This window comes from Lycorma delicatula, chromosome 1 (assembly GCF_047948215.1).
Source record: "Lycorma delicatula isolate Av1 chromosome 1, ASM4794821v1, whole genome shotgun sequence".
Classification (NCBI taxonomy): Eukaryota; Metazoa; Arthropoda; class Insecta; order Hemiptera; family Fulgoridae; genus Lycorma; species Lycorma delicatula.
Genome location: NC_134455.1, coordinates 267,935,519 through 267,961,966, shown reverse-complemented (window position 1 = coordinate 267,961,966; position 26,448 = coordinate 267,935,519). Strand labels below are relative to the sequence as shown.

Sequence of the window (26,448 nt, the reverse complement as noted above, 5' to 3'; positions counted from 1 at the left end):
TTAAAAGATGTAACTAAACAAATCTGATTAAAGTTGTAAAATTCAACACTAATAAAAAGAATCACTTTAATATGAAGTTACATAACCAGAAGTTTTGAATCGAGCACAAAAGCTGTACAATAAGTTTTTAAGTACCTTTACAAGAAAGCAAGTTTTCTAAGTAAGTTGTTGAACTAACTACTTTTATAATAACACATACTTATGGTTATATTACTTTCTAGATCTTGATAATCATCCCAAATTTTACATATTACTTTCTAAAAGACATTTCTAGTGAAATGAAATAAGAAATCATTACAGTAAGAAAACATTATAGTAAAATGCCTAAAGGAAACACAAATTCAATATCTTTAACTTTTATTAAAAAAAAAAAAAAAAAAAAAAAACATTGTCACAAGAATAAATTAACCCTTAAAATATCAATTACAGATTATAAAAACTGCAATCTTTTTTACGCTTTTCCATTTTTTAAAAATGATACATTAAGGGTATGCTGAGGGAAATGAGCGAGTATATTTACTCATATAATTGTGTATTCATGGACAATATGCAAAATAACACATTGATCCTACCAAAGCTGTAAAGACTCAACCTTATTTTGCTTCTGAGTGGCATTAAAATGAGGTATTTATTTATAATTTTTTTTAAATAAAGATGAATGGCATTTTTTTATTTCCAGATATAAAATTTCTGGTAGCGGGCAACCATGGGTCACCACTAACTATACTTTTGACTTGTTTCTACACAGAAAATTCTTTGCATCTTATTTGTTGGTATATGTGTACCAACTGTGCAATAGGTTTTAAATAATACAGTACTGACTATTTCATTACTTAACATCTAAAGTAATTTGTAATTGCTTTACTCAATATAGGCACAATATACAGGGTGTCCATAAAGTCTTTCCATGATTATAAAAATTTATTACAAAAAAACTATTACAGTTATAGCTGTGCGGTTTGTGGCAAAAGAAAGAAAAAAATATAAAGTTTTTTTATATTTCTTTGTTGCAGGTAAAGAGCACAGAGATCAATTTTTTAATAAAATGACATCAATCCAGGAGAAAACACAATGCATGTTGTGGTGTCATGAGTTAAGTCACAGATTATTGTGCAACAAAATTTTAGAAGGGAAAATGAATGACCAGCACCTGATAGCTAGAGTATTGTTGCGTGGTATACAAAGTTTAAGGAAAAAGGAAGTGTAGTCTACCTTCTGCGAACAGGGTGGCCATCCATTAGTGAAGAGAAGAGGTTGAGGTTGTGCAGCAAGCATTTCTAAATAGCCCTTCCAAATCTACTTGTCGTGCATCTTGTAAAATAGGGATTTCCTGGTCAACAGTGCACAAAATTTTACACAAGAAACTAAGGTAACACGTATATAAAGTTCAAATATTGCAACATCTACAGCCAGATGACGACCCTCGTTGTGCTGCCTTTGTGACCAAGATTTTGCAATGAATTGATAATGACAATGAGTACCTGCAGTGTGTGTTTTACAGATGAGGTTACTTTCCACACCTCAGGGATAGTAAACAGGCATAATGTGAAAATATGGGGCTCAGAAAATCTGTACTTTACCGAGAAAAAATTAGAGATTACTCTTAAAGTGAATGTGTGTGTTGGCTTGATACACAACAGAATCATTAGTCCCTCCTTTTTCATGGAGCAGTCAATAACAGCTAACATTTACCTGGATATGCCGCAGCAACACTTTGCTATACCTCGACTAAATGACTTTCAATCTATGGGTGGTTTTTCAGCAGGATGGCGAATCACCACACTGGGGGGGATTACTAGTATGAGATTTTCTGAATGAATCATTTCATGGCAGATGGATTGGGTGCAACGGTCCCACTCCCTGGCAACCACGATCACCAGATGTAATTCCCTTACACTCTTTCTTCTGGTGCTATGTTAAGGACAGAGTCTATGCAACACCCGTACCCCTGATCTTGACATATTAAGACAAAGAATAACTAAAGCTGTTGCTAGTGTTACCAAACAAACGCAGATAAACACATGGAATGAAATTGATTATTGGTTGGAAATTCTACAGCGACAAAAGGCACACATTTTGAAGTTTATTGACACAGTAAAAAAAACTTGTTAATTCTTTCTTTCTTTCTTTTGCCACAAACCACACAAGTGTAATGGTTTTTTTGTAACAAATTCATTTATCATGAATTATATTATGATTATATGTCATTTATCACGATAATGTTTTGTAATCATGGAAAGACACCTGTACAATTTTTAAGAAATACAATGTAAAAGAGCTTAACTAGCAAAAAACGTGTTAAGTTAAAATTTATATAGTATAATACTAAAGCTTCATGTACTGTAAAAAACAGGCACTTTTCAACATTTATTTTATTAAAAATATTTTTTTCCAAAATTTTTGCATTGCATTTCAAGCCCCCTCTTACTCCTTAATGTGGTCATTTTATTACTGCAATTACAATGACATTATTAAAAAAAAATGGAATTTATTTACAATGAAATTTTACACATTTCAATTTGGAGAAAGCATGATGGTATGTTTCCATTTCTTTATTCATGTACACAAATGTACCTATTATGTACACAAACCTTTTTGAGTGGATGAACCTCCATAATTTGGATGGTTACATGTAATTTATCCGAGATTTAATGAGTAACAAGTTACGTCTAATGGAAAGATTTCTATGAATTTTTCACTCTAAAGCTGCCGTCAGGCAAAACTTGTTTGAGACAGCTGCACCTTACTAGGGCTTGGTTACTGAACCTGTTGTGATGAATTTAAAAGGGTTTGTATACTGCTGAGGTGAATTTAAAAGGACCTTTTTTATGTTGAGGCTTGCCAATGTTTAGAACTTGTATCAAATTTTTCTGCTCACCTGCATTTTCAAAATGTCTTTAAGACTATACTCTAATTGGAGGAAAGTCATAAACAAAGTGAATTTCTCTCTCATTTTTTATTACAGTAATAAACAATGTATAATTTTTGTGCTTTGAGACTTTCATCTACTTACTTATAGGAGGCTAAGCCACTTGTATGTTCCGATTCTGTGCAACACAATTTTCCATCATACATGTACATTACAAGTGAAAGTTTCTTCAAGATAAGTTCAATAGAAATGGAATGCTTTATCTTTTTTTATCTCAACTGGAGGCAGACATGATTGTATGTTATTATTTTTCTATATGGTTCATCCATAAAATAAAAAAAAAACAAAAAAACTGGAATACTGACAGTTCAATTTTTCAGCAGTGTAAAAAGAATTTTTGATCACTCTGGTGAGAGAGGCAATGTTAACATTGCCCACAATTTCAAAAGATTACTTTTAGGGTATTTCTGACAGAAAACATCTCTGAGTTTTTATTCAGTTCACCCCACAAAAAAAAAAAAAAAAATAATTTCCTGTGAGGCTCCCTCTTGGGCCACAGCTTGAATAATTATTGCAGACAGAATGTGAGAACATTAAAGGCACTTTCAATTTTTTGCTCCAAGGCCTCTCTTATATGCACACAAAATGTCTTGCACAGCTACGCTCTCAGCAACAGCAAGATATGACATCCATTGTTTGTTTAATAATTTTTCTATTGGTTTCAGATACCGTGAATCAAAAAAAATATTATCAGTTAGTTTGGAATACTGGAGTGAGTGCCCAGAACTCCAGATTATCTTCCTTCTTTAAATTTTGTTTTGAATAAGAAATGTTTCATTAAAATGACCACTTATTAAAATATCACACCAGTTTTGGTCTTAAGTCTCATTTTTTTATATCAAAATTATTTTCAGTGGTCATGACGACCCTATATGCCTGTGTAGGCATATGTAGAATTGTGGCAAAAAAGAACTTTTTTCTTTAATTTTCATTAAATTCTTCCATACTGAATCTTAGAACTTGAAAAAAAATTATTCATAAGTATTCAAGATGTGATGTTATAGGCAAATGTTAAAAATCAGACAGACAGGCAATATCACTAATGAAGAGGTATTCAAATGAATGAACTAGAATAGAACCCTCTGGAAGGCTATACAAAAAATAGACATACTAATTGCATATACATTGAGACATGAGGGGATTCTAAAGATGATTATTGAAGGGATGACTGAAAAGAAAAACTACAGAGGAAGGGTTGCATAAGATAATTCATGAATTGCTCGTGCTACAAACAACTAAGAGAAAGGCTCTGGAAACTCATTGCAAATCAATATGCGGACTGATGCAAAATAGATAGATAGATAGAGAGAGAGAGAGAGATAGATAGATAGATAGAGAAAGAGAGAAAGAGAAAGAAAGAAAGAGAGAAAGAGAGAAAGAGAGAGAGAGAGAGAGAGAGAGAGGGAGAGAGAGAGAGAGAGAGAGATTTTAATATTTTTTAACGATTTTTTTTTGTATGATTGAGTGAATGAGAATATATGCTCATATAAAATAAAAGAGATAAATTAAGCTTGAATCACGTGTCTCTAAGAGGGGTGTTTGATAAGTCTGTGCAAAGTCAAGAGATAATGCTTGAAATACACTGTTGAGGTCATTCTTACTTTCTTGCATCACCACTAAGAGCACCCACCAAGCTTATGTTAGACACAATGTTAATGCTATTGTTGGAAATTATTTGAGTTTATCAAGTATTGTTGTAATTTGTGATAAATGGACATGGAGAATTTTATATGGTAATCAAAAAAAGCAAAATAAGCAGGAAAAGTGATGGCTAGTGTCTTTTAGGATGCTCATGACATAACCTTCACTGACTTTCTGGAGAAGGGTAAAACAATTTGACATCTATGCTGGATCATCTAAATGAGAAATAAAGAAAAACCAATCCATTCTGATGAAAAAGAAGGTTCTTTTTATTAAGACAATGCACCAGCAGCTCACTCCTTTTGCAAATGCGACAGCTAATATATTCAAATTACTCAAAAAAATTAATCTGCATCCTTCCTACTACCAGATTAAGCATCACTGGATTATTCTGTGTCAAAATTTGAACAGATGGATTGCTGAAAAGAGATTTACATAAAATGATGAAGTTAAAGCTGAAACATTTGCTTATTTTGAAGACTTTTTTAAAATAGCTTATTATACAGATAATTATACATTATTATAAAAAAATTGAACATATTATACAAAGTTAAAGGTGAGTATATTGAGAAATTAAAAAAAAAATTTTTCCTTATTTTTGCATGGATTTGAATTGAAGTTATTTCATGCAGTTAAAAGTTTATCATAGATTACATAGTAACTTATAAAATATAATAAAAAAACAGCAAAATAAAATTATTTATGGTTTTTTAAAAACATGCGCTATTATTATTAAAATTTAAAACGAAATAATAGTATATACTAAAGTTTAGTTCCTAAAAGAATCTGAACTTTGCTATAAAATCAAAATGTAGAAAAATAATTTAGACTAAACTTTACATTATAAGTAATTTACTTACAAAAACATGAACCATGATTAGTAGGGTCTCCATGATAGTGATTCTGAATATCACAACGTTCACAGTGATCACCAACAATTCCTTTTGTAGTGCAAAAACATTTGCCTGTTTCTTGATCACATAATGTACCATGATCATTGCACTGGCAAGCTAGAAAAACACAGAAAATGTATGCATACAAAAAAAATGAAATGGTTTTGAAGATAAGCAAAGTATATTCTGGTGTATAAATGACTGACCAGTAGTGTTGTGGTTTGTGTATTGGCTTTTAATTCAACGTATTTTGATTTTTCGGCAAGCCTTACATTTTTCATCATTTCATACTCATCAAAAGAAAAATAATAATCTCTAAATTAAGTGTTAAACACCAAGAAAAATTACTCTAAAAAATTCTTCTGTATCCCTCCTACTACCAGATTAAGCATCTGGACGATTATTCAGTTTCAAAATTTGAACAGATGGATTACTAAAAAGAGATTTACATAAAATGATGAAGTTAAAGCTGAAACATCTGCTTAATTTGAAGTTCTAATAATTCAATAAAATATACCTAGAATATAACCTTTAACTTAAAATATAACTTAAAAATCAGGAACAACTTGGGTTGCAGCATATTAGGGATATATCAGAGAACTTACAAAATGTGCTCTAATTTTCTACAATAATGTATTAAAATAATAGTTATTTAATTAATAAAATTGAAAGATTTAAAACTGAAACATCTTTATTGTAAGCTCTTTTAAATTTTAATATTATTGTCTTGCCCATTTAAAGAGTATAAATGAACAACACAACATAACTAACTAGATTATTCATTATTGGCAATTTCAGAATTGACAAAATTATATTTTTACATCTGTAAAGCAACTGTATGTATATGTATATATATATATGAACTTTGCTATAAAATCAAAATGTAGAAAAATAATTTAGACTAAACTTTACATTATAAGTAATTTACTTACAAAAACATGAACCATGATTAGTAGGGTCTCCATGATAGTGATTCTGAATATCACAACGTTCACAGTGATCAAAATATATATATATATATATATATATATATATATGTGTGTGTGTGTGTGTGTATGTGTGCGTATCAGAACTCAGAATATCCTTCAGATGGTTAGTTACATTTTTAAAAATGTTTTCTACTGTTCCAAAATGGTGTCCTTTGAAGTGTTTTTTTAAAGTCGGGAACAGGAAAAAGTCGTATGGACTCAAGTCAGGTGAATAAGGTGGTAGAGGAACAACAGGAATGCTTTTCTTTGCCAAAATTCACCCTTGAAGATTTCAGCACACTTCCACCCTGTTTTTCTGTTCAACAGTGAGGTTTTTTGGGACCAATTTTACAAACTTTTTTCATGTCCAATTCATTTGTCAAAATTTGATGGACTGTGGTATGATTCAAATTCAATTCTTCTGCAATCATTCTGACAGTTAATTGTCGGTCACACCGTATCAAGTCTCTGATTCGCTCAATACTGTTGTCACTTTTTGACATTAACAGTCTTCCAGAGCATGGATCATCCGCAACTGATTCCCAGCCATCTGAAAATGCTTTAAACCACTCAAAAACTTGGGCTCATGACAGAGTATCATCTCCATATGCCCTTTTTCAATTTTGAAAATGTTTCAGTAGCATTCTCACAGAGTTTAACACAAAAATTGATTGCACAACAATGCTCATAATTAGTATAACTAATTTTTGTAATGCTTAACAAAAACTAGTTTCACAAAAATTTTGTTTACAACTCTCATGGCAACAATAAACTAAAAATATTAATATCAAATATAAGTCAGCTGTTCATATAATCATCTGTTTATTAGTAACTTTACAGTGTTGCCACTTTGGCTGTCAAAAAAATCCAGTCTCATTACTTTATTTACAGACCTCGTATATATCAGCATCCACTTCATGGCTTTGCCCTATATGGTTACTTGCGCGTTTCCTGTCATAATCAATTTTTATTTTTATTTTGTTTTTTAGTCAAGTAACCAGAGGCAGGTGCATCCAGTTGCATTACACATACAATAACAGTGGCAGTGACTGAATTGGTTAGCAGTCGTGCCATATACTATTGCACCCCTTAAAAAATTGAAATTCCAAAAAAACCTGAAAATGTTTTTTAGATATTTATTTGTAGAGTGTTTGGCAAGTCCAAATCTACTGAATACCTCGTTTAGTCGTCAGAAATGTGGAAAATTTACAATCCAAATTTTTTTTACCTTTCTTCACCTATTTCATTCAAGGTTGAAATTAAAAAAATTTAAAAACTGGTTTTTAGATATTTACATGAAAATTACACATACTAAATATCAAGTTCTTCATTTGTTACTGAAAAATAATCCTTTAAACTTGGAATTAAAAAAAATATAAAAACACATTTTTAGTTATTCACGTGAAGATTACGCACACCAAAAAACAAGATGATATCTTTATTTGTTACTGAGAAACTGAAAAATAGTGGGGATTACAAACAATAAAAAAATTTATTTTAACCTTCTTTTAAACTTGTAATTTAAAAAAAATCTGAAAACTGGTTTTTAGATATTCTCATAAAGATTACACACCAAAAATCAAGTCGATATCTTCATTTGTTACCAAGAAATAAAAAAAACCAAAAATATATCAATTTCATTGTCACTCCATTTTAACCCTTTAAATTTGGAATTTCAGAAACTCTTTTCTTAGTGTGCACTTATGTTGTAAGAAGAATGTGAATATAAATTTTCATCTATTTATATTCAGTAGTTTTTGCTGGGTGTTGATTATGAATCACTCATGATACATTGTTATATATGTGTGTGTACGTGTACGTGTGTGTTAAGCATTTAAAAAAATAATACTGCCATTTTTCTACTGATCTTAAACCTTACACTGAGCTTCTCATTGCTATTTCAATTTTTTTTTTTAAATAAAATTTAGTATTTAATAACTGTATTTCATACAACACTGGTTATAAATACTGGACAAAATTATAATGCTTAGAAAAAATTTAATGAATAATTAATTTAATAATAACATCACCATCTGATCCTGGCAACTTGCTACAAATGGCTACATTCTCAGGAATGTTTACCTTTAAAATGGGAAGCCCTTTATTTCTGTGGTGAAAGACTATTTTAGTTTAAAACATCCTTAAACAACATTTTGGAATAGTTTCAAAAAATAATGCAATACTAAAATAAAGTATAACCTCACAATTTTTTTCTTAAGAAAAATAATTTTGTTTTATTTTCCCTAAACTGATTCAAGTTGTTTACAAAACATAAGAAATACACAAAGGCAGAATTGTTTAACTCTATTTCAACAAAAAACAAACAAACATACACATGTCCGCGTGCAGATATATATATATCTGCACGATATATATATATATATATATATATATATATATATATAGAGAGAGAGAGAGAGAGAGAGCGAGAGAGAGATTATAATAAAGTCTATAAATTAAATAAATAAAATAAAACAACTGCAAAATAACTACTAAACAATGACCAACATCTAAGAAATCAGTTAACTTCCAGCTGTTGTAAAAAATGTACATAATATCTTTGAGAAATTTTGGCACAAGAACTAAATGTAAGCTTTTGACTGATAGCATATGTCAAATGTTCGAATGAAAACTAATGATCAAAATAGTGGCTCCTATAAGCAACTACATGATTAGCATTTTTCTGATAGCATCACTTATGAAACAAATTTATGGAAAACAGTCAACTTTTAGGCTAAAGTTAATGCATGTGTTTGGAATAATGGGAGTTAACCTTGCAGTTGCTACAGCTGTATTGCTGAAGTAAGCAGCAAGTGCATTTATCAAAATAATTTGAACTGAACTTGTACAACAGGTACAAGTTCATTAATCTTTAAATCCATTAATCTTTTTAAATCCTCTTCGAATTAAGTGTGACTTACTGAAATATAAAATAAGCCAAAATTTCTTTACAATAGGCAACACAATTGTTTTTATACAATGTATTTAGAAATTAAATTAATCTCCATTCTGTCCTATCAACTGACTAACAATCATCAATTATTCACCTTTTATTACAATATGTCCAGAAGGACAACAAACTATAAAAATCCATACCTTTTCTTTCTACACCACTCAAGTTTAAACATGCTGATGAAGGCTCATCTACAATAATTGTTACCAAAATTAACAAACAAATCTTATTTTCCTAACAAATATTCAATACAATACGTGTAGGTACGAAAAAGAAAAATGTACATGATCCATAATTTGTTAGTCAAGTGACCTAATAATACTGCAGTTAAAAATTCACAGATAAAATCAATTGCAAACAGCTAAACTAGCAAAAATAAAGTGAAAAAAATGTTTCAAAATAAAAACTGCCAACTGCTTTAAACTGCAAAATATAAATAATTTGAAATCAAAATAGTTTTAAGTAATGTCATACGGCATATGACTAATATACTCGTAAATACAAAAACATAGTAAGCAGTACAGTAACATAGTATAGCAGTATAGTACTAATATAAATGTAGTAAATTTTCTCAGAGTTTATAAATGCAATACATGATCAATTAATGAAATATTTTCTTAGTCAAAATTACATTTTGTTCACCTTCTGCAATATAAACACATATATTTAAAAATGCAATCGATAATTACTCATTACAGAAAGCTATAATTAATTTTAAAAGTATCATTTGTCACAAAAAGATCGGTAATTTATTTTTATTTATCAACATTATTTGCAACATAATAAACAGTCATTTTAAATTAACATGCACTTAAGAGAGTATTTATGAGAATAAACACACTGCTCATTGTTTTAAAGACCAAAATCATGGCTTTCTTTTTAAGTAAGATCATGGAATGCCTGAAGTTTGAATGTTTCAATTTTGAGTAGTAGAATGGGTAATTTTAACTATTTTTAGAAATTGTTAGTTAGATGTAGAAATAATTAAGGGACAAAAGATGAAAAAGAGTATTTACTCTGAGATCACAAATTTGTGATCTGGAAGCTACAGGATAATCAGCCAAACAAGATAAAGGAGAATGTAGAAGTAATAATGATTAATATAACAGTACAATGAGTATGTTATTTCAAGGAACTTATCAAGACAATCATTTCAGTTTAACTTAATTGTTTGATGAGAAATTTGATGCATTAATGACAGACAGTGATGCAGTTTATACATTAAGTTTTTTAAAAAACTAACAGAGTTTATAAGAAGAGGCAAAACAAATTATATAAAGAAACAGATAAACAAATTGATTATTAAAAAGGTGATAACACTGAAAAGGAAATCATAGAAGGTAATACTGAAAAGGTATCATAGTAAAGGAAAATAGTTGAGTATGGACAAGAAAATTATTATTTAAGCTAAATAAAATGAAGTAGAAATTTACAACCAAATTCAGGAACAGAAAAAGAACCCAGTGGCAGACATGAATGTATGCAGTTACATTTATGATGAAATGTGAACTGAAGTTTAAAATACTAAAGAGAAAACCGAAATAAGAGATGGGAATAGAGAAATTAAAAGGGGATGGTGGAAGAGTAAAAATAAATAAATCATGGGAGCAAGCCTAGAAACTGCAGCAAAGAAAAATACAGATAAATTAATGGATTATTTTAAAAAGAGAAAAAAGTCAGGAAAGGCACAAAACCAGTGATGAAAAGAAAAATTGAAGATTATGGATATTGCACATACTAAAAAGATGAAATCAAGAAATTTTAGCTTTTAGTGTGCAAAACAATTGGAAATAAGTTTTAACACATTAGTGCAGTATTTTTTTAATGCATGCAACTTTTGTGCATTACAAGTTCCCATTGTCTGGTATTCCAACATACAATGGTGCGTTTATATCTTGTAAGCTTTCACCTCTTCTAATGCCATCTGTCAGTCATTAGTAAAACTATTTGTACTGCTTATATATAGTGTTACAAGTCGTACAAATTACTTTCTTGTTTTAACCAATAATATACAACCGATATTTCATCAAAGTGATGGCAAATTTACCTCTTTTTTAAAAAATACTTAGAACTTGACTGCACAGAAAGGAAATCAAGGAGAGAATAGAATGTATTATTATAAATGCTCATTAGAGAGGATATATGTAACTGTTACTACAGGCGCTGTTAATTAATCTTTAAATAATCTATCTCTTAGAACATTGGCGAACTCAGGGTAGACTGTCTCAAGAAACTGGATTATTTTACATTCTGTTACTATATATATATTTATATACAAATAAATGCATTGAAAGAAAAAAAAAAATTAAATACCTGCTAAAAAGAGATTTTCATGTGCTTAACAATTTCACAAAATTAACAGGAGCATAAATGTTAATCTACAGAAATTTCATCAGACGTGAATGCACTTAAAACCAAATACCAGCATGCATACATACTGATACACATCACACTATGTGGCTGTATCACATAATATTATGTAAATATGAACTTACGTTCACAAATTCCTCCATTAACTGGGTTTCCGTGGTATCCTGGTTTACAGCGTTCACAATGTGGTCCCGTTGTCTGATTGCCACAAGGATCACAAACTGCAGTGTTGTTTGAACAAGTACTGTGCCCATTACACTGACAAGCTAAAATCATAAATCATGAAATATTAAAATTTAAAAATAATTACAGGAGGCTACCTAAATTACCCAAATACATATCTAAAAGACAACACAAAGTATAGCTGACAGTATTAAAATGGTATAAACAGTCATAATGAAATACAAACAGTTTTCCCAAATACTTCAATCTATCAGCATGTACGTGGTGTTTATAAAAGAACTTCTTGGTTCCAAAAACTCGTAATGAAACAATGGAATCAATTAAAAACATCCATTTTCATATTTATATCGGTTATATTACAAAGTTTTTCATTGCAAATATTCATTGCGGCTGGCACCACTGAGTGACCTTCACTGCTTATCTAATCGGCAGTCTCACTCTCAGCAGTGATGATACTGCAGCAGAAAGCTCAGTGCTAATTTGGTTTATCAAAACAACATCAGTTATCACAATTCAACAAAATTATAAACAAAAATATGGTGATGCCATACCTATGAATAAAACAATATTCCAGTGGTGTAATCAGTTTAAGAAAACAGACAGTGTGTTACAGAAGTCATCAGGCAGGCCATCTGTATCTGAACAGAATGTGGAATGAATTTGAGCATCTTGTATGCCTAGCCCAAAAAGGTTATTAGCAAGGCACAGTTTAAGTTAGGCATACCTAAATAAACAGTGAAAGTGGTGCGTATAAGATACAACTTTTACATGAAATCAAATCCAATGACAAAGTGAAAAGATTGGAGTTTGCACTTTTAATGCTTAACTACATTGATAAAAATGAGAACTACCTGAAAAAAGGACTTGTTTTCAGACGAAACAACATTCCTCATTAGTGTAATGTTGCGATTTATGATTTAGAAATCGAGATAATTGCAGAATTTGGGGATCAGAGCCATCACATGAAATTATCGAACATCAGTGTGACTATCAAAGTCAATGTTTGCAGACTGATGAATGACCTTATTGTGAGCTCAAACATTTTTGTAGAAAGTACAATTAATGGGGATATTTTCTGTGATATGCTCAAACTTTTTTCACAGATGTTTTTCCACAGATTGACAATACTGAAGACGAAAAAGGATTAACTTTCTGTCAGCTAAACAACACTGTCTGACAGCAACTCTGTCCAAGCTGCATTAACATTTGATTTCAAAACAAATGGATTGGGAGAAGAAGGCTGATCACATGGACAACAAGAAGCCCAGACATGATCCCACTAGATTTATTTTTGTGGAGGTATCTGAAATACATTGTTTATCACTGTAAAATCTGTGACATCAACCTCCTATGGGAGAGGAAGTTTGCAACAGTAGCATCCATTAAAACCAACAAAGTATGAAATATGTTTCTGTAAAACATGTATGCAAAAATACAAACAATATGTACTGTAAAAATAGGCCTATGTGAATACCTGTTTAAATGTAACTCTTGCAACAACACAGAAATGATCTTCTGACTTGAGAGATTAAAAAACTGATACAGTATTTGTTTTTTGTGTGTGACTGAGGAAAAATTAGTGAGTGATTCTTCAGCTGTATCTCCTTTCATGGAGGAGTTAAAAGATAAAATAAAATCAATGAACCTTGTACCTGAACAAAATTACAACGCCGAAGAGTGTGGGTATAATTGGAGATTGTTACCAAATAGAACTTTTGTGCATAAAGGAGAAATGTGTGCACTTGGTCATAAAGTTGGAAAAGATCATATAATATTCATACCACACTCAAATTCATCAGGTACACACAACCTTGATTTGTAGGTTATTGGTAAATCAAAAAACCTTTGAACATTTATGAATATAACAAATGATTAACTTCTATTTAAGTACACAAACCAAACCCAAAAGCGTAGATGATATTTGAACTGTTAAAGACTAGTACCAAGAACATTTTATTCCTTCTGTAAATGAGTTTCTAAGAGAACATAATTTTCCTCAGAAAGCTCTCTTGCTTATGGATAATGCTCCTGGCCATCTGAAGAAGAAAACAACTATGAAGCAAACTTTGCCAAAAATTACTGTACAATGTGAAGAAGCTTCTTCAGTGTTCAGCACCTGCATTAAGTGGGATGAAGAAAGAAACAGTGATATGGATGAATATCTTTTATTAAAAAAATTACGTGATAAAGTTTTTCAAGAATCATTCATGACGAAAAACAAAAAAAAACCATAGATTTATTTTTCCAGCTCATGTAATCATAAATTATATTAATTATGTTTTGTCGCAAGAGTTTTATTCAATATATTATTTTATTTTATCAAAAATATTTTATTTTAAATAATAATAAAATTAAAATAATTTTATTTTTAATATTTAATACTGAATATCATACGTGTGTATTTTACAAATGAGGTTAATTTTAAAACCTGATAAATAATTACAGAAATGTATTATTACAGCATCAATTGGTTAATAAAAAAAAAGTAAGAAATCTGTGGTTAGAAACAGCTACACATAATATACTTCTGCTCCAAATATATTTTGGTTAAGAAAAGAATTAATGGTAGTAAACTATATACAAAACAAAACATTACTAAGTACAACTGAGCCACACAAAAAAATATAAAAATCTCAAAGATAACTACAGATAATAAGTGATAAGAAATAACAATAACAGCAGGGTAAACTTGTAAATATACATACTTCAGGTTGTCAACAACCTGAATTGTACCCAATTCAATTACCTATGGTAAATTAAAAAAAAGATCTTCTACCAGAAGGAAAATTGAACAAACATTTGATCAAGTATTAGCAGAAACTTCAATCAACATTTCATTTGTGAAAAAGAATAATTTGTTAGTATTTAAAAACAAGTTTTTAAGTTTTGTAACATATTTTTTAAAGCCTATTGAATAGGCTCTAAAAAAAGCTATTCTCAACTTCCTTATTTTTATTTTTGAAATTTTTTTTACAGCACTCTTGTTGAAAAAAGTTTTTTCTAATATATAATAGTACAATTCTCAAGCAAAATATTTATTTCTTCACCATAACTAATTAATGCTCTTTTATTGTATTGTTTTAATAATTTACATTCAAAAATAAAAAAATAATTTAAACTGAAAACTTCATCTGCTCATGTTTTCAATTAATTTGAATTGACAGTCTACTGTATTTATAAATGAAACATTTAATACGGTAATAAACTACAACTCATTGGCCGAGAGAAAATTGACAATATAAAACGTTGAATAACTGCTTTCAATCACTGGTCATACAAGGAATGTAGGCAAACTTGCAGAAAGCTTGCAGATCTGTAATTGAAAAAGCAGTCAGTCAATTCAACTATTTGAAATTTCTCTCATTATCATAACGACACAATTAAATCATCTTGAATGTAAACTATTAGATGGTTTCATCATTTTATGTTGTACTATAAAAATATAATACTTATGAGTTATAATTTTGAACTAATATAACATTATTATATTAAAAGTGTTGAAATAAAGTACTAGCAATAAGTTAACTAATAGTATAGGTACACAAACACAAACTATACTTTTCAAGAAAAAATATAACAAAATGTATATACATATACGGATAAAAAATATTTATTTTCTTCTTTTTGCTTGATGATATCACCACATAAGCTTGAAGCTTGTGCGTTGAGATATGAAAATGGAATTTTATAGCATATTTAGAACCTACCAGGATTCAAACCCAAGACCTCTGGATGAAAGGCTGAGATGCTATTACTTCAACAAGGAGATTAGCAGAGTAAAGATTTATTTCTACATTACTACATTAAATATTATTATTATTATTATTTCTGCTTTAATAACTCTAAAAGTCATTAAATATTATTAGTAGTATTATTATTATTTCTGTGATAATAACTTTAAAAGTCATAACTATTTTATTTTTAAATATAAAAATAAAGATCAAAAACAATCCAAGGACTGAAAGAAGTCTCCGAATTGGTAAATTCAATTTATTTATGCTTCCAAGTAAGTACAAGAACTAGAATTAGAACTATAAAATTAACAATAGACAAATTTGTGGCATTTGTAGATGAGTTGCAACATTCCCTCATAGCTATGAGGCATTAAGTTTAAAACCTAATTTTCTCTCTCACGGAATAGATTTTATGACTTTCAGGATTATCACCTAAATTTCAGGATTTCTTAACTCATATATAACCTGTTTTACAAAAAGGTTGAACCATAGCATATATTACACCAATAGGCACTGCAGAGGAAAAAAGAGCCAAAATGAATACTTCTGCCAAAAAATTAACTGAGGTAATGAACCAATTTAACAAATTTGCTGACAACCGAACTTCAATGATCACAAGAGCCGAGAGTTACATAAAAGTAGATTGAGAGAGCAATGAATATCTTATTGAATAATTGCACACCTCTGTAATAAATTAAGACAATCACCAACTCTTCTAAAGGTGATGCCTTGTCAAAATAGCCACATCTCTCTCTCTATTGCAACCTTCAAGCCGCTGGAAAACATGTAGTTTGTTTTCCTCTCAATGTTCTTGAAGAATGCAGCGCTATGATATACTATTCATTTCTTCCCTTCTAGTTATCCTTCAATTAAAAATTAAGAATTGATAATGCCATAACACATGGCATTTTATTCATGTATAACTCATTCATTTTTTCTTGTATAACTTGTTTGTTAATTTTTCCATCCACCGGCCTTGTTGGTGATTATTTCCTCTAAATCTATGTTTCCATTGCTTCAAGCCAACTTCCATTTTCCTAAGGGTTCATATCTCACACCTGTACATTAACACATGTCACACAAACATTTTAGCTAATTTTTTCCTGACTTAATTAAAGCTTCCCTTCAATCAGTTCTCTAGGAGGGAGAAGAAACACTGAGGTCACGTGCAGATAGAATTAGAATGTTTTGACGTTACTTAAAGCAGGAAAGCTAGAGAATGCAAAAAGAGAAATGGGAAAGAATAGGTTGGATGTGCTGGGTTTGAGTGTGGTGGGGTGGGAAGAAAGGGGGAAGTTACAGAGTGGAAGGTACAAAACGTTTTATTCAGGCGGGAAAGGAGAAGTGAATATGGAGTGGGAATTTTGCTGAGCCCACAGATGACAGACAGTGTAGAAAGAGTAAGATATGTCGATGAAAGAATATTTTTGTTGAGCTTGAAGTGCAAATGGAAAGATCTAGTGATAATACAAGTGTATATGCCAACAAGCCAGCATCAAGATGAGGAGATTGAAGAATGCTATAAGATTCAGGAAATGATAGATGGAGAAAGGAGAGGAGCTTGCATTATAGTGATGGGAGATTGGAATGCGATGTTAGGAGAAGGATCAGAGGGAAATGTTGTGGGAGACTTTGGGTTAGGTATAAGAAATGCAAGAGGGGCAAGATTGGTGGATTTCTGTAAGAAGAACTCTTTGGTAATTGGTAATACACTATTCCAAGCCTGGTAGAAAAAGCCTTAAAGGAAATGAAGAACAGAAAAGCATGTGAAGTCCATGAAGTATCGCCTGAGCTGTGGAAAGTTCTAGGGGAAAGGAGAATTAGAGATATCACAAGCCTGTGTAATTTGATATATGAGAGTTGTGATTGGCCGGAAGATGTCAGACTACTATTATGGTCCCAATCGAAAAGAAGAGTAAGTAATACATTGAAATGTGAGGAATATAGGACCATTAGCCTTATATCGCATGTAGCTAAGAAACTACTAAGAGTGTTGAATGGGAGACTAGACTGGAGAGATCAATTAGGGAAGATTAGTTCGGGTTTAGAAGGGGGAAGGGAACAAGGGATGCAGTAGGATTAATAAGAGTGATTGGAGAAAGATATATTGAAAAGCAAAGAGATTTATATGTGGACTTCATAGATCTGGAGAAGGCATTTGACAGGGTGGAATGGGATAAATTGCTGAGAATCTTAAAGGAAAAAGGAGTCGCTTGGAGGAAAAGGAGATTTATAAGAAATCTGTACTTGACACAAAGGTAAAAATAAAGATTGGGAATGAGTTATCGAAGGAAAGCAGACTTGGGAGAGGGGTGCGGCAGGGATGTTGCATGTCATTGACTCTGTTCGATTGTTACCTAGAAGCAATAATTGAAAAGAGTCTAATTGGTAATAAGGGTGTAAATATTGGAGAAAGGAGGATAGAGTGCATTACGTTTGCTGATGAAATGGCAGTGTTGGCAGAGTGAGTACATGATGAATGAAATGTTGAGAAGAATAAATCAAATCTGCGAGGAGAATGGGATGAAGATAAATACAAAGAAGACAAAAAGCATGATAATTAGCAGATCAACCAAAAGGACAACAATTGGGATTGGGGGAAATAAAGTTGAGCAAGTGGGAGTCTTCAAGTACCTGCGGCCTCATTAAGGATGTTATGAAGTGTGATCAGGAAGTTAAAGTACGAATTGCTAGAGCAAAGGAAGCCATTCAGCAAAATGAGGAGTGCTATGTAGCAAACTAGATCTGCGACTAAGGAAAAAACTGCTAAATATTTTGTACGGAGTGTGGCCCTTTATGGGGCAGAGACATGGACTATTAGAAAAGGAGAGGAGATAAGATTGGAGGCCTTTAAAATGTGGGTTTGGAGGAAAATGGAAAAGATCAGCTGGACGGAGAGAGTTCAGAATGATAAGGTGCTTTGTAGAGTAGGAGAAGAGAAGGCAATTATTGAAATTATAAAAAGAAAATGCAGTTGGTTGGGAAACTGGCTGAGATGTGACTGCCTGTTGGTTACAGCATTAGAAGGATTTGTAATGGGGAGGAAAGCAATAGGTCAGAGATGAGTGAAAATGATAGATAATATAAAAAGGGAGGGAAGTTACTATAAAATGAAACAGATTGCACAGAATCAAGCAGAATGGAGGGTGGCCATGTAAAAACCTACCTTTGGGCAGAACACTTATTATTATATCCTGACTTCCAAGCTTATATGATTATTCATTAATAAATTATTTTTTATTTTGGAACACTTTTTTTTGCTATAGTTATAGTGCTACATCTCTTATTAATAGTATTTACGATTTATTAATATTTTTTTCCCCGTTTAACCTCTGGGACCACGGTTAGATACTGATTCAGAGGATTAGATGAACGATCTGTAGAGTGTGTGAAAACGCCATGCCTGACCGCTATTCAAACCTGGGACCTCCGGATGAAAGGCCAGGACGCTACCACTTGCGCCACAGAGGCTGGCTTACTTTTTTAAAGTAAACGTACACAAATCACTTAAGCTATGATTTTTTGTTTGCTTTGCAGTTATAAAAAATTTACTTTAATTTCAAATTATAATTCTGTTATCCCTTAATTATCTTATATATATTGTAATTATATTTGAGCAAATTAAAAAAGTCTAAAATTTTAAGATATTTAGAATTTAAAATATACCTACCATTTTGAAATGTTATAATACTGAAACAATACATATTTCTGTCATTGACAATGTAATTTAAGTACAAAAATTAAATCTCATTAAAATAGATCAATTTTTTCTTTGAGGTACAAATTTCTGTTTAAAATAATCCTGACAGATTAATGATGTAAAAAAATTACAACTTCAATATTCCAGATTTAAAATCAGAAAAAAACAACTAAAAAATAATAATTAGATTTATAGCTAAATAGTTTTGTTGATAAAAACAAGCTGTTAAAAATCCATAATTTTTCAGATTATTTTTACGCTACACACACATTATATAACAGAAACTCACTGTATCTAAACTGAACTGTCACAATAACACATCAAAGATTATTAAAGAATGTCATATGACTATGGTATGTATGACCAACTATAATCCTTTCTTCATCACTACCTATGAAGGAAGTCTCGAATCATCTACTTGAATATAAAAAAGAAAGGCACAAGCTAAGTTTCATAGATTTCAACATATTTACTAAGTTTAATTTTTTAAGGGGATCAGAATCATAATAAAGCAAAAACACAAAAGAAACAAAACAAAAAAATTAAAAACGTAGACAGAACTACATTGCTACATATTACAATACTTACTTGGGCACTTGGTGAAGTGCCAATTTTCTTTTAGACAGATATCTGCTGGATGCTGAGCTCCTCCGGGTAAACATTTGCCCAGCCCTGTCCCTGAGCCATCGTCACACCATCCACATTCTGGAGCATTTCGACAATCATCACATGTGCGATAATCAGTACAACCTGACTGACCTGAAAATGTTAAACAAAAAACAACATTAAAAAATTGCATTAAACTCAAATCAATCATATATATATATATAACAAATAAAATCTATAATAAAACTTATCTGATAAACTAATGACAAAAAATATCAACACGCAGTTTTAATATTTAAACTTACCACAATAAGTGACTTGTCATTCACCTGAACAGAACATAACATACACAGTAGAAAGTAGAGAAAATCATGTGACCAAATGTGCATGTGTTTGCGCACGAGCGCAAAATACATACATTAAGGAAAAACCATTTACCTTTAACTTTCGATAAGCTTTTATTAATATTTTGTTTATAATATATACAAATTAATTGTTAAAAATAATCAGACATAAAAAAAATATTATTAAAAGCTTATTTTTATAATTACTAAGAACCACAGCAGTCAATGACAAAATGTGTGATAAACATACATATTTATTTTATACTGACAATGATGATACACAGGGTTTATCAGGTGTTGGCCAAACTTAAGGGGCTAATTGAGGACACCAAAATAATCAAAAACAACTGTGTAACAAATGTCATATTTCACCTCATTTTCTCCTCTGTCATTAATTTTAATTTTTTTCAATAAGAATGTACTTCTTAAAAACAGATTAAGATATTATAATGAAATTTGGTGTACATGTACACAATAACTTCTACATAATAATCAAATCTGAAAATTTTACATTTGAAAATTCCAAAATGGCAGCTATTTTAAATCATGAATATCCTCTGTAGATATTAGTTTGATCAAACAATGTTTTCAGATAAAATGTTAAACCATAGACTGTGAACAAAACGACACCTCAATTATTCAAATTGGTTAAACAGCTGAGATATGGCTGCCATTGTTAAAATGGCAAAAATTTTGCAGTTTGATAATTTTGTGTCTTTTACACATCTTTCATTAACTGAATTAAAAATATGAGATATAAATTAATAATTCTATCACTAATAATGGCTCTTGGATAGCCCGCTGTTCTCTCCTGAACAAACTTTCAGGTTTATTTTATGTTATATTAACATAACATAAACATAAAAATTTACTTAACATAGATAAATTTTAAGTTTATAAATACATATATAAATGGGGTTGAGTACTACTAGTATTTGTAAAGGTTTGATATTATTCAAACTAAACAAGGAAGCAGAGTTCTCTTATTGCTTGTTTATTGAAGAATGTGCATATATTATATTATTTATAATTTGTATTAATTTATTAATTAAAAATTTAACCAAAAAATTTTTATTTGTTTATAGTGCCAATATTTATTTTTCATGAATATTCACGTCATAGAAAATAAGAATTGCTTTTCTTTATAAAACAATAAAAAGATGAGTAACCAACATAATTAAAAAGTTCACAACAACTGGAAAAAACTTAAAAAAAAAAAGGTGTAGTCAAGTGAAAATTATGTAAATAATGCTGGTGAAAAATTGTCATCTCTGATGAACATGGAGGAGGATATTATGAAACAAATGGGAAATCTGACAATGTTAAGATTTCTGCTTTGGCAAATAAAAGAGACATTACGGCAATTGTAGAGGAAGTTAGAAAGTAACTATGGAAAATTCTGAATTGAAACAGGAAATACACCAACTGAAAATACAAAACAGTAGGTTGCAACTTAGCTAATTGGTAAAGAAAATTGCTCTAGGGAGATTAATTCAGAGGATTAAAATAAAAGGATGGAGAAAATGTATTACTGATTTTTGTGTTCAGTGTAAAAATGAGACCAGAAATAGTGCACATGTTGGTTTCTGGAAAAAATAAAGGTCCTGTGATTTCACGCACCCTGAAGTTAATTGTGGTTTTGTTTTGAATTATGGAAATTCAGATTATGCTAAAAGTAAAAATACTGTTAGGTTTGTTAATTTTGATGGTGTAAATAGTATAAAAATATTATCATATTATGTTGCAGGCTTAAAAGATAAGCTGTCAGTTTTTATCAGTATATTAGAGACCATGATATTTCTACCACTCAGAAATTTTTCCAGCAGGAAGTTTAATAAATAATTTTAAGAAACTGTTTAATACTATTACTTACATTGGGAACCAGCAATGAAGGTACTGAATTGTCAACGCTAACTAAGAAGGGTAATTTTTGAGTTTTAATGAATTTTTCCATTTCAAGATTGGGAATGAAGTTTTAATTACATCTCAATGTATGAGGGGATGAATTATTATTTCATACTGCTAGTGTGAAATTGCAACTACCACTGATCAGCAAAAACGTTTACCAAATGGAACTGGACAACCGATGAATTAAGGTTAGAGAGATAGCAGAGGCTATGAACACATCAAATGAATGTGTTTGTCAAATATTGACTGAAGAATTGGATATATGTAAACTATCTACGCGTTGGGTGCTGCATTTGCTCACGTTTCATCAAAAACACATTTGAATGAACATTTCCAAGGCCTTGCTGGAGCAGTTTAAGCAAAATGAGTCAGATTTTTTGTGTCGATTCATAACTCTAGATGAAACATGGATCTATCACTACACTCCTGAGATAAAACAACAGTCAAAACAGTGGATGGTAAAAGGATGAACCTATTCTAAAAAAAGCAGCGAAAATGGTTCCATTGGCCAGGAAGGTGATGGCAACTGTTTTTTGGGATAGTAATGGAATTTTGTTTATCAATTACCTTCAAAAGGGTAAAACAATAACAGGACAGTATTACAGATCATTATTTGACAAGCTGAAGGCACAAATTGCAAAAAACTACTACATTTGAAGAAGAAAAGAGTGTTTTTCCATCAAGACAATGCGCCTGCTCACATTTCGATGGTCGTCATGGCTAAAATTCACGAACTACACTTTGAGTTGGTTGACCACTCACCATATTCACCAGATCTGGCCCCAAGTGACTTTTTCTTGTTTCTTAACCTTAAAGTTTCACTTTGAGAAAAGAGATTTTCATCAGACGAGGAGGTTATAGCATACATAAATGGCCATTTTGTGGAGAAAGACACCAGCCACTATTTGGAAGGGTTAAAGAGGTTAGAGCATCACTGGAAAAAGTGTATTGACTTGAAAGGAGACTTTGTTGAAAAATAAAACTATATTTCACAGAAAAAGTACATCTTTCTATGTTAGGCTCAAAACTTTTCAGATAACCCTCATACACTTACACACTTTTAATTTGCAGAAGCTACATGTTCACTTTCCATGTTTCAAAAATACTGATAGTTTATTACGTTAAAATTGTTATTATTTTGTTTATGTTATACTATTGAAGATGACTCCATTGGAATTGAAATATCTGTATAGTGTTTTTATAAATTTAAGTCAATCTTGAAAATATAAACAAATGTGTTTATTCCTTTCACTGTTTGTAATTTTCTATGAGTTTGCATGACACTCATGGTGAGCAGATTTTATGATAGCTCAGTTGTGCAACAATGTGTCCTATCCATTCTTTCGATATGCCTATCTAAGTAGAGATGTATTGTTGTATGATGTGATAGTCATTTTGAATCAATTCATCCACCTTCTTTTGGTGTTTCACATCAGTGACAGAAATGGTTGACTACTGTGAGGTTCATCCTCAACATTCTCTTTAACAACTTTAATGCACAAATTTATACTGCCCCACCTACTTACAGTACCTTGATTAACAGTTTCATCAGCATAAATGGCTTTCAGATGATGATGAAAGTTACTCACTTTTTCTGCTGTAAATATTCAATCGCTGCACAGTACTACAGATGCACTGACATAACAGGCATACTTGACTGTAACAATGGCGACTAACAGAAAATGAGAGTGCATGAGTAAACAGGATTTAAAGAGGAATTAAAGACAGCGGCATCTATCGCTTTGTGCATCTTTTTTTCTCCCATAATATTTCAGCATACATTACATTTCAGTCACACCTCATAACAGGTGGTTTTTTTTTTTTTTAGTGAAGAACTTTTACTTTTGATAGAGATAGTTGTCATTTGTTTTGTTTTGTCATTTCAGATCAGCGAGCACTGGCAAATGATCATGGAAAAACTGAAGCCGCAACGTTTACTAATTGTCAAAATATATTTCCAAAACGAATCTTCTGTTTGCCAAACATATTGAGCACTTTGTAATTTTTATGATGCACATAATCATCCATCAGAACTTACTTGTCGAACTATTGAGACAATTTCGAAAAACATTTACTCTACTCAATGAAAAACCAACAAGACAAAGATCTGTATGTACAGACGAAAATATCGATACTGTCAGTGGTAGTGTTGAAGAAGATCTGAATGCATCTATTCGTCACTGTTCTCAACAACTTGGACTTTGTCCATCCACTACATGGAAAGTTTTACATTAAGATCTTGGTCTACACCCATTCAAGATGCAACTGGTACAAGAATAGAAGCCATAAGACCATAATAAGCATCGTTTGTTTGGTGAATGGTGCCTAAATCAATTGGAAACTGATACACTTTTTTATCAAAAAATTTTGTTTAGCGATTAAGCTCATTTCTGGTTAAATGATTATGTCAACAAGCACAACTACCATATACGGAGCAAGACCAATCCTCAGGAAATTTACGAGTCTCCATTGCATCCAGAAAAATGGACTGTATAGTGTGGGTTACATGGTGGAGGCATCATCAGCCCTTATTTCTTAAAAAAAAATAATGAGGCCGAAGCGCATGTTACTGACAATGGTGATTGTTACAGATCAATGATTATTTGTTTCCAAATTTGCATGACATTGGGCTGCAACTGTTTTGGTTTCAACAGGATGGTACCACACCTCCTACTGCTGCCGAAACAATCGATTAATTGAAACAACAATTTAATGACAAAATTATTTCACGACATGTTCCAGTTAGCCTCGAAGATCATGTGACTTAACGCCAGTGGATTATTTTCTTTAAGGAAATGTGAAGTCTCTGGTTTATGCTGATAAAGCAGCAACAATTGATGCTTTGGAAGCAAACATAACTCGTGTAATTAACTAAATACGTCCCCAATTACTTGAAGTGGCTCATAATTGGACTGATCAAATCCGGTTAATCAAAGCTAGTTGTGGTAGACATATGCTGGAAATTATTTTCAAAAAATAAATGACAAAAGTTATCTTTCAGATAAAAACAATCTTGGCTTCAAACTTATTTTTTATGTATTTATTTCAATTCAAAGTTATATCACTCTAAAAAAAAAAAACACTCATTATATGGCAGAGCTTGTAAATTATCAAATGATCTTTGTTTTGTGTTACTTTTTGATTACATTTCCTTTATTTTGGTTTCATATATAAAACTGAGTATAAATCATAAAAGATTTGTGTGACAACAAGAATGGTTTGATAATGAATTTACGAGGGCGAATGTGCATGTCTTTATTAAGTGTCCTAATATGTTTAGGGAAAATGAGAGATAAACAAGAATATGCATTTATGTCAGAAAAATTGCACATCATTGCTATTGTCAAAAAAAAAATATTTTTCTGAATGTTCTTGTGAGAGTATGAGGAATGTGAGAGATAGAACTGAATTTTGGAAATGTGTGAATGAATTGGAGTGAACAATTTTTCATACGATCCGGAAATTAAACCGGTTGTGTAGTTATTTTCAATCAATTAACACAATGTCATTTATTTAGGGTAACATTTTTGATAGGAGAATAGAAATGTGGGTGTTAAGAGTTCTACTTTCTTTTTCCTGTTTAGCCTCTGGTAATTACCTTTCAGATAATACTTCAGAGGAAGATATGTATGAGTGCAAATGAAGTGTAGTCTTGTATGGTCTCAGTTCAACCATTCCTGAGATGTGTAGTTAATTGAAACACAACCACCAAAGAACACCGGTCTCCACGATCTAGTATTCAAATCCATGTAAAAATAACTGACTTTACTAGGACTTGAACGCTGGAACTCTCGACTTCCAAATCAGCTGATTTGGGAAGACGCATTCTTCATCCCCCCCCTCACTACACCGGTGGGTTTGGGTGTTAAAAGCTGTTTTATAACTAGTTAAAAATAAAAAGACACCCAGCTTGTGTGTGGGATATGGAAATGTAGTGTATGAAAAATGCTGTGCTTGACCAAAATTCAAACCCAGGACCTTCAGATGAAAGGCTGAGACAATACCACTCGCACCATGGAGGCCAGAAATTTGAAGTTTAAAATTTTATTTTAAAGTGGAAATGTTCCAGTTTCATTTGCAAAATCTACCATACTATTCCTACATAAAAAATCTGATGTGGGTACCACATCTTCCTTGCTTGCCTATTAAATTACATATACACATTTTTTGCTGTATTTCACTTAAACTTATTTCATTTGAAAGTGAGATACGATCCTCC

General features: G+C 31.1%; 1 protein-coding gene across 3 annotated transcripts in view; it reads right to left on the bottom strand.

The window, feature by feature from the left end:
• The window catches only part of dsd (attractin-like protein dsd), a 216,022-nt gene that overhangs the window by 39,729 nt on the left and 149,845 nt on the right, over window positions 1-26,448 (bottom strand). For all 3 annotated transcript variants that reach the window (XM_075376983.1, XM_075376990.1, XM_075376991.1), the window contains exons 15-17: window positions 19,960-20,130; window positions 11,880-12,020; window positions 5,431-5,580 (exon numbers count right to left, since the gene is read on the bottom strand). In XM_075376983.1, coding sequence (XP_075233098.1) covers window positions 5,431-5,580; window positions 11,880-12,020; window positions 19,960-20,130 — 462 coding nt within the window. The remainder of the gene's footprint in view (window positions 1-5,430; window positions 5,581-11,879; window positions 12,021-19,959; window positions 20,131-26,448) is intronic.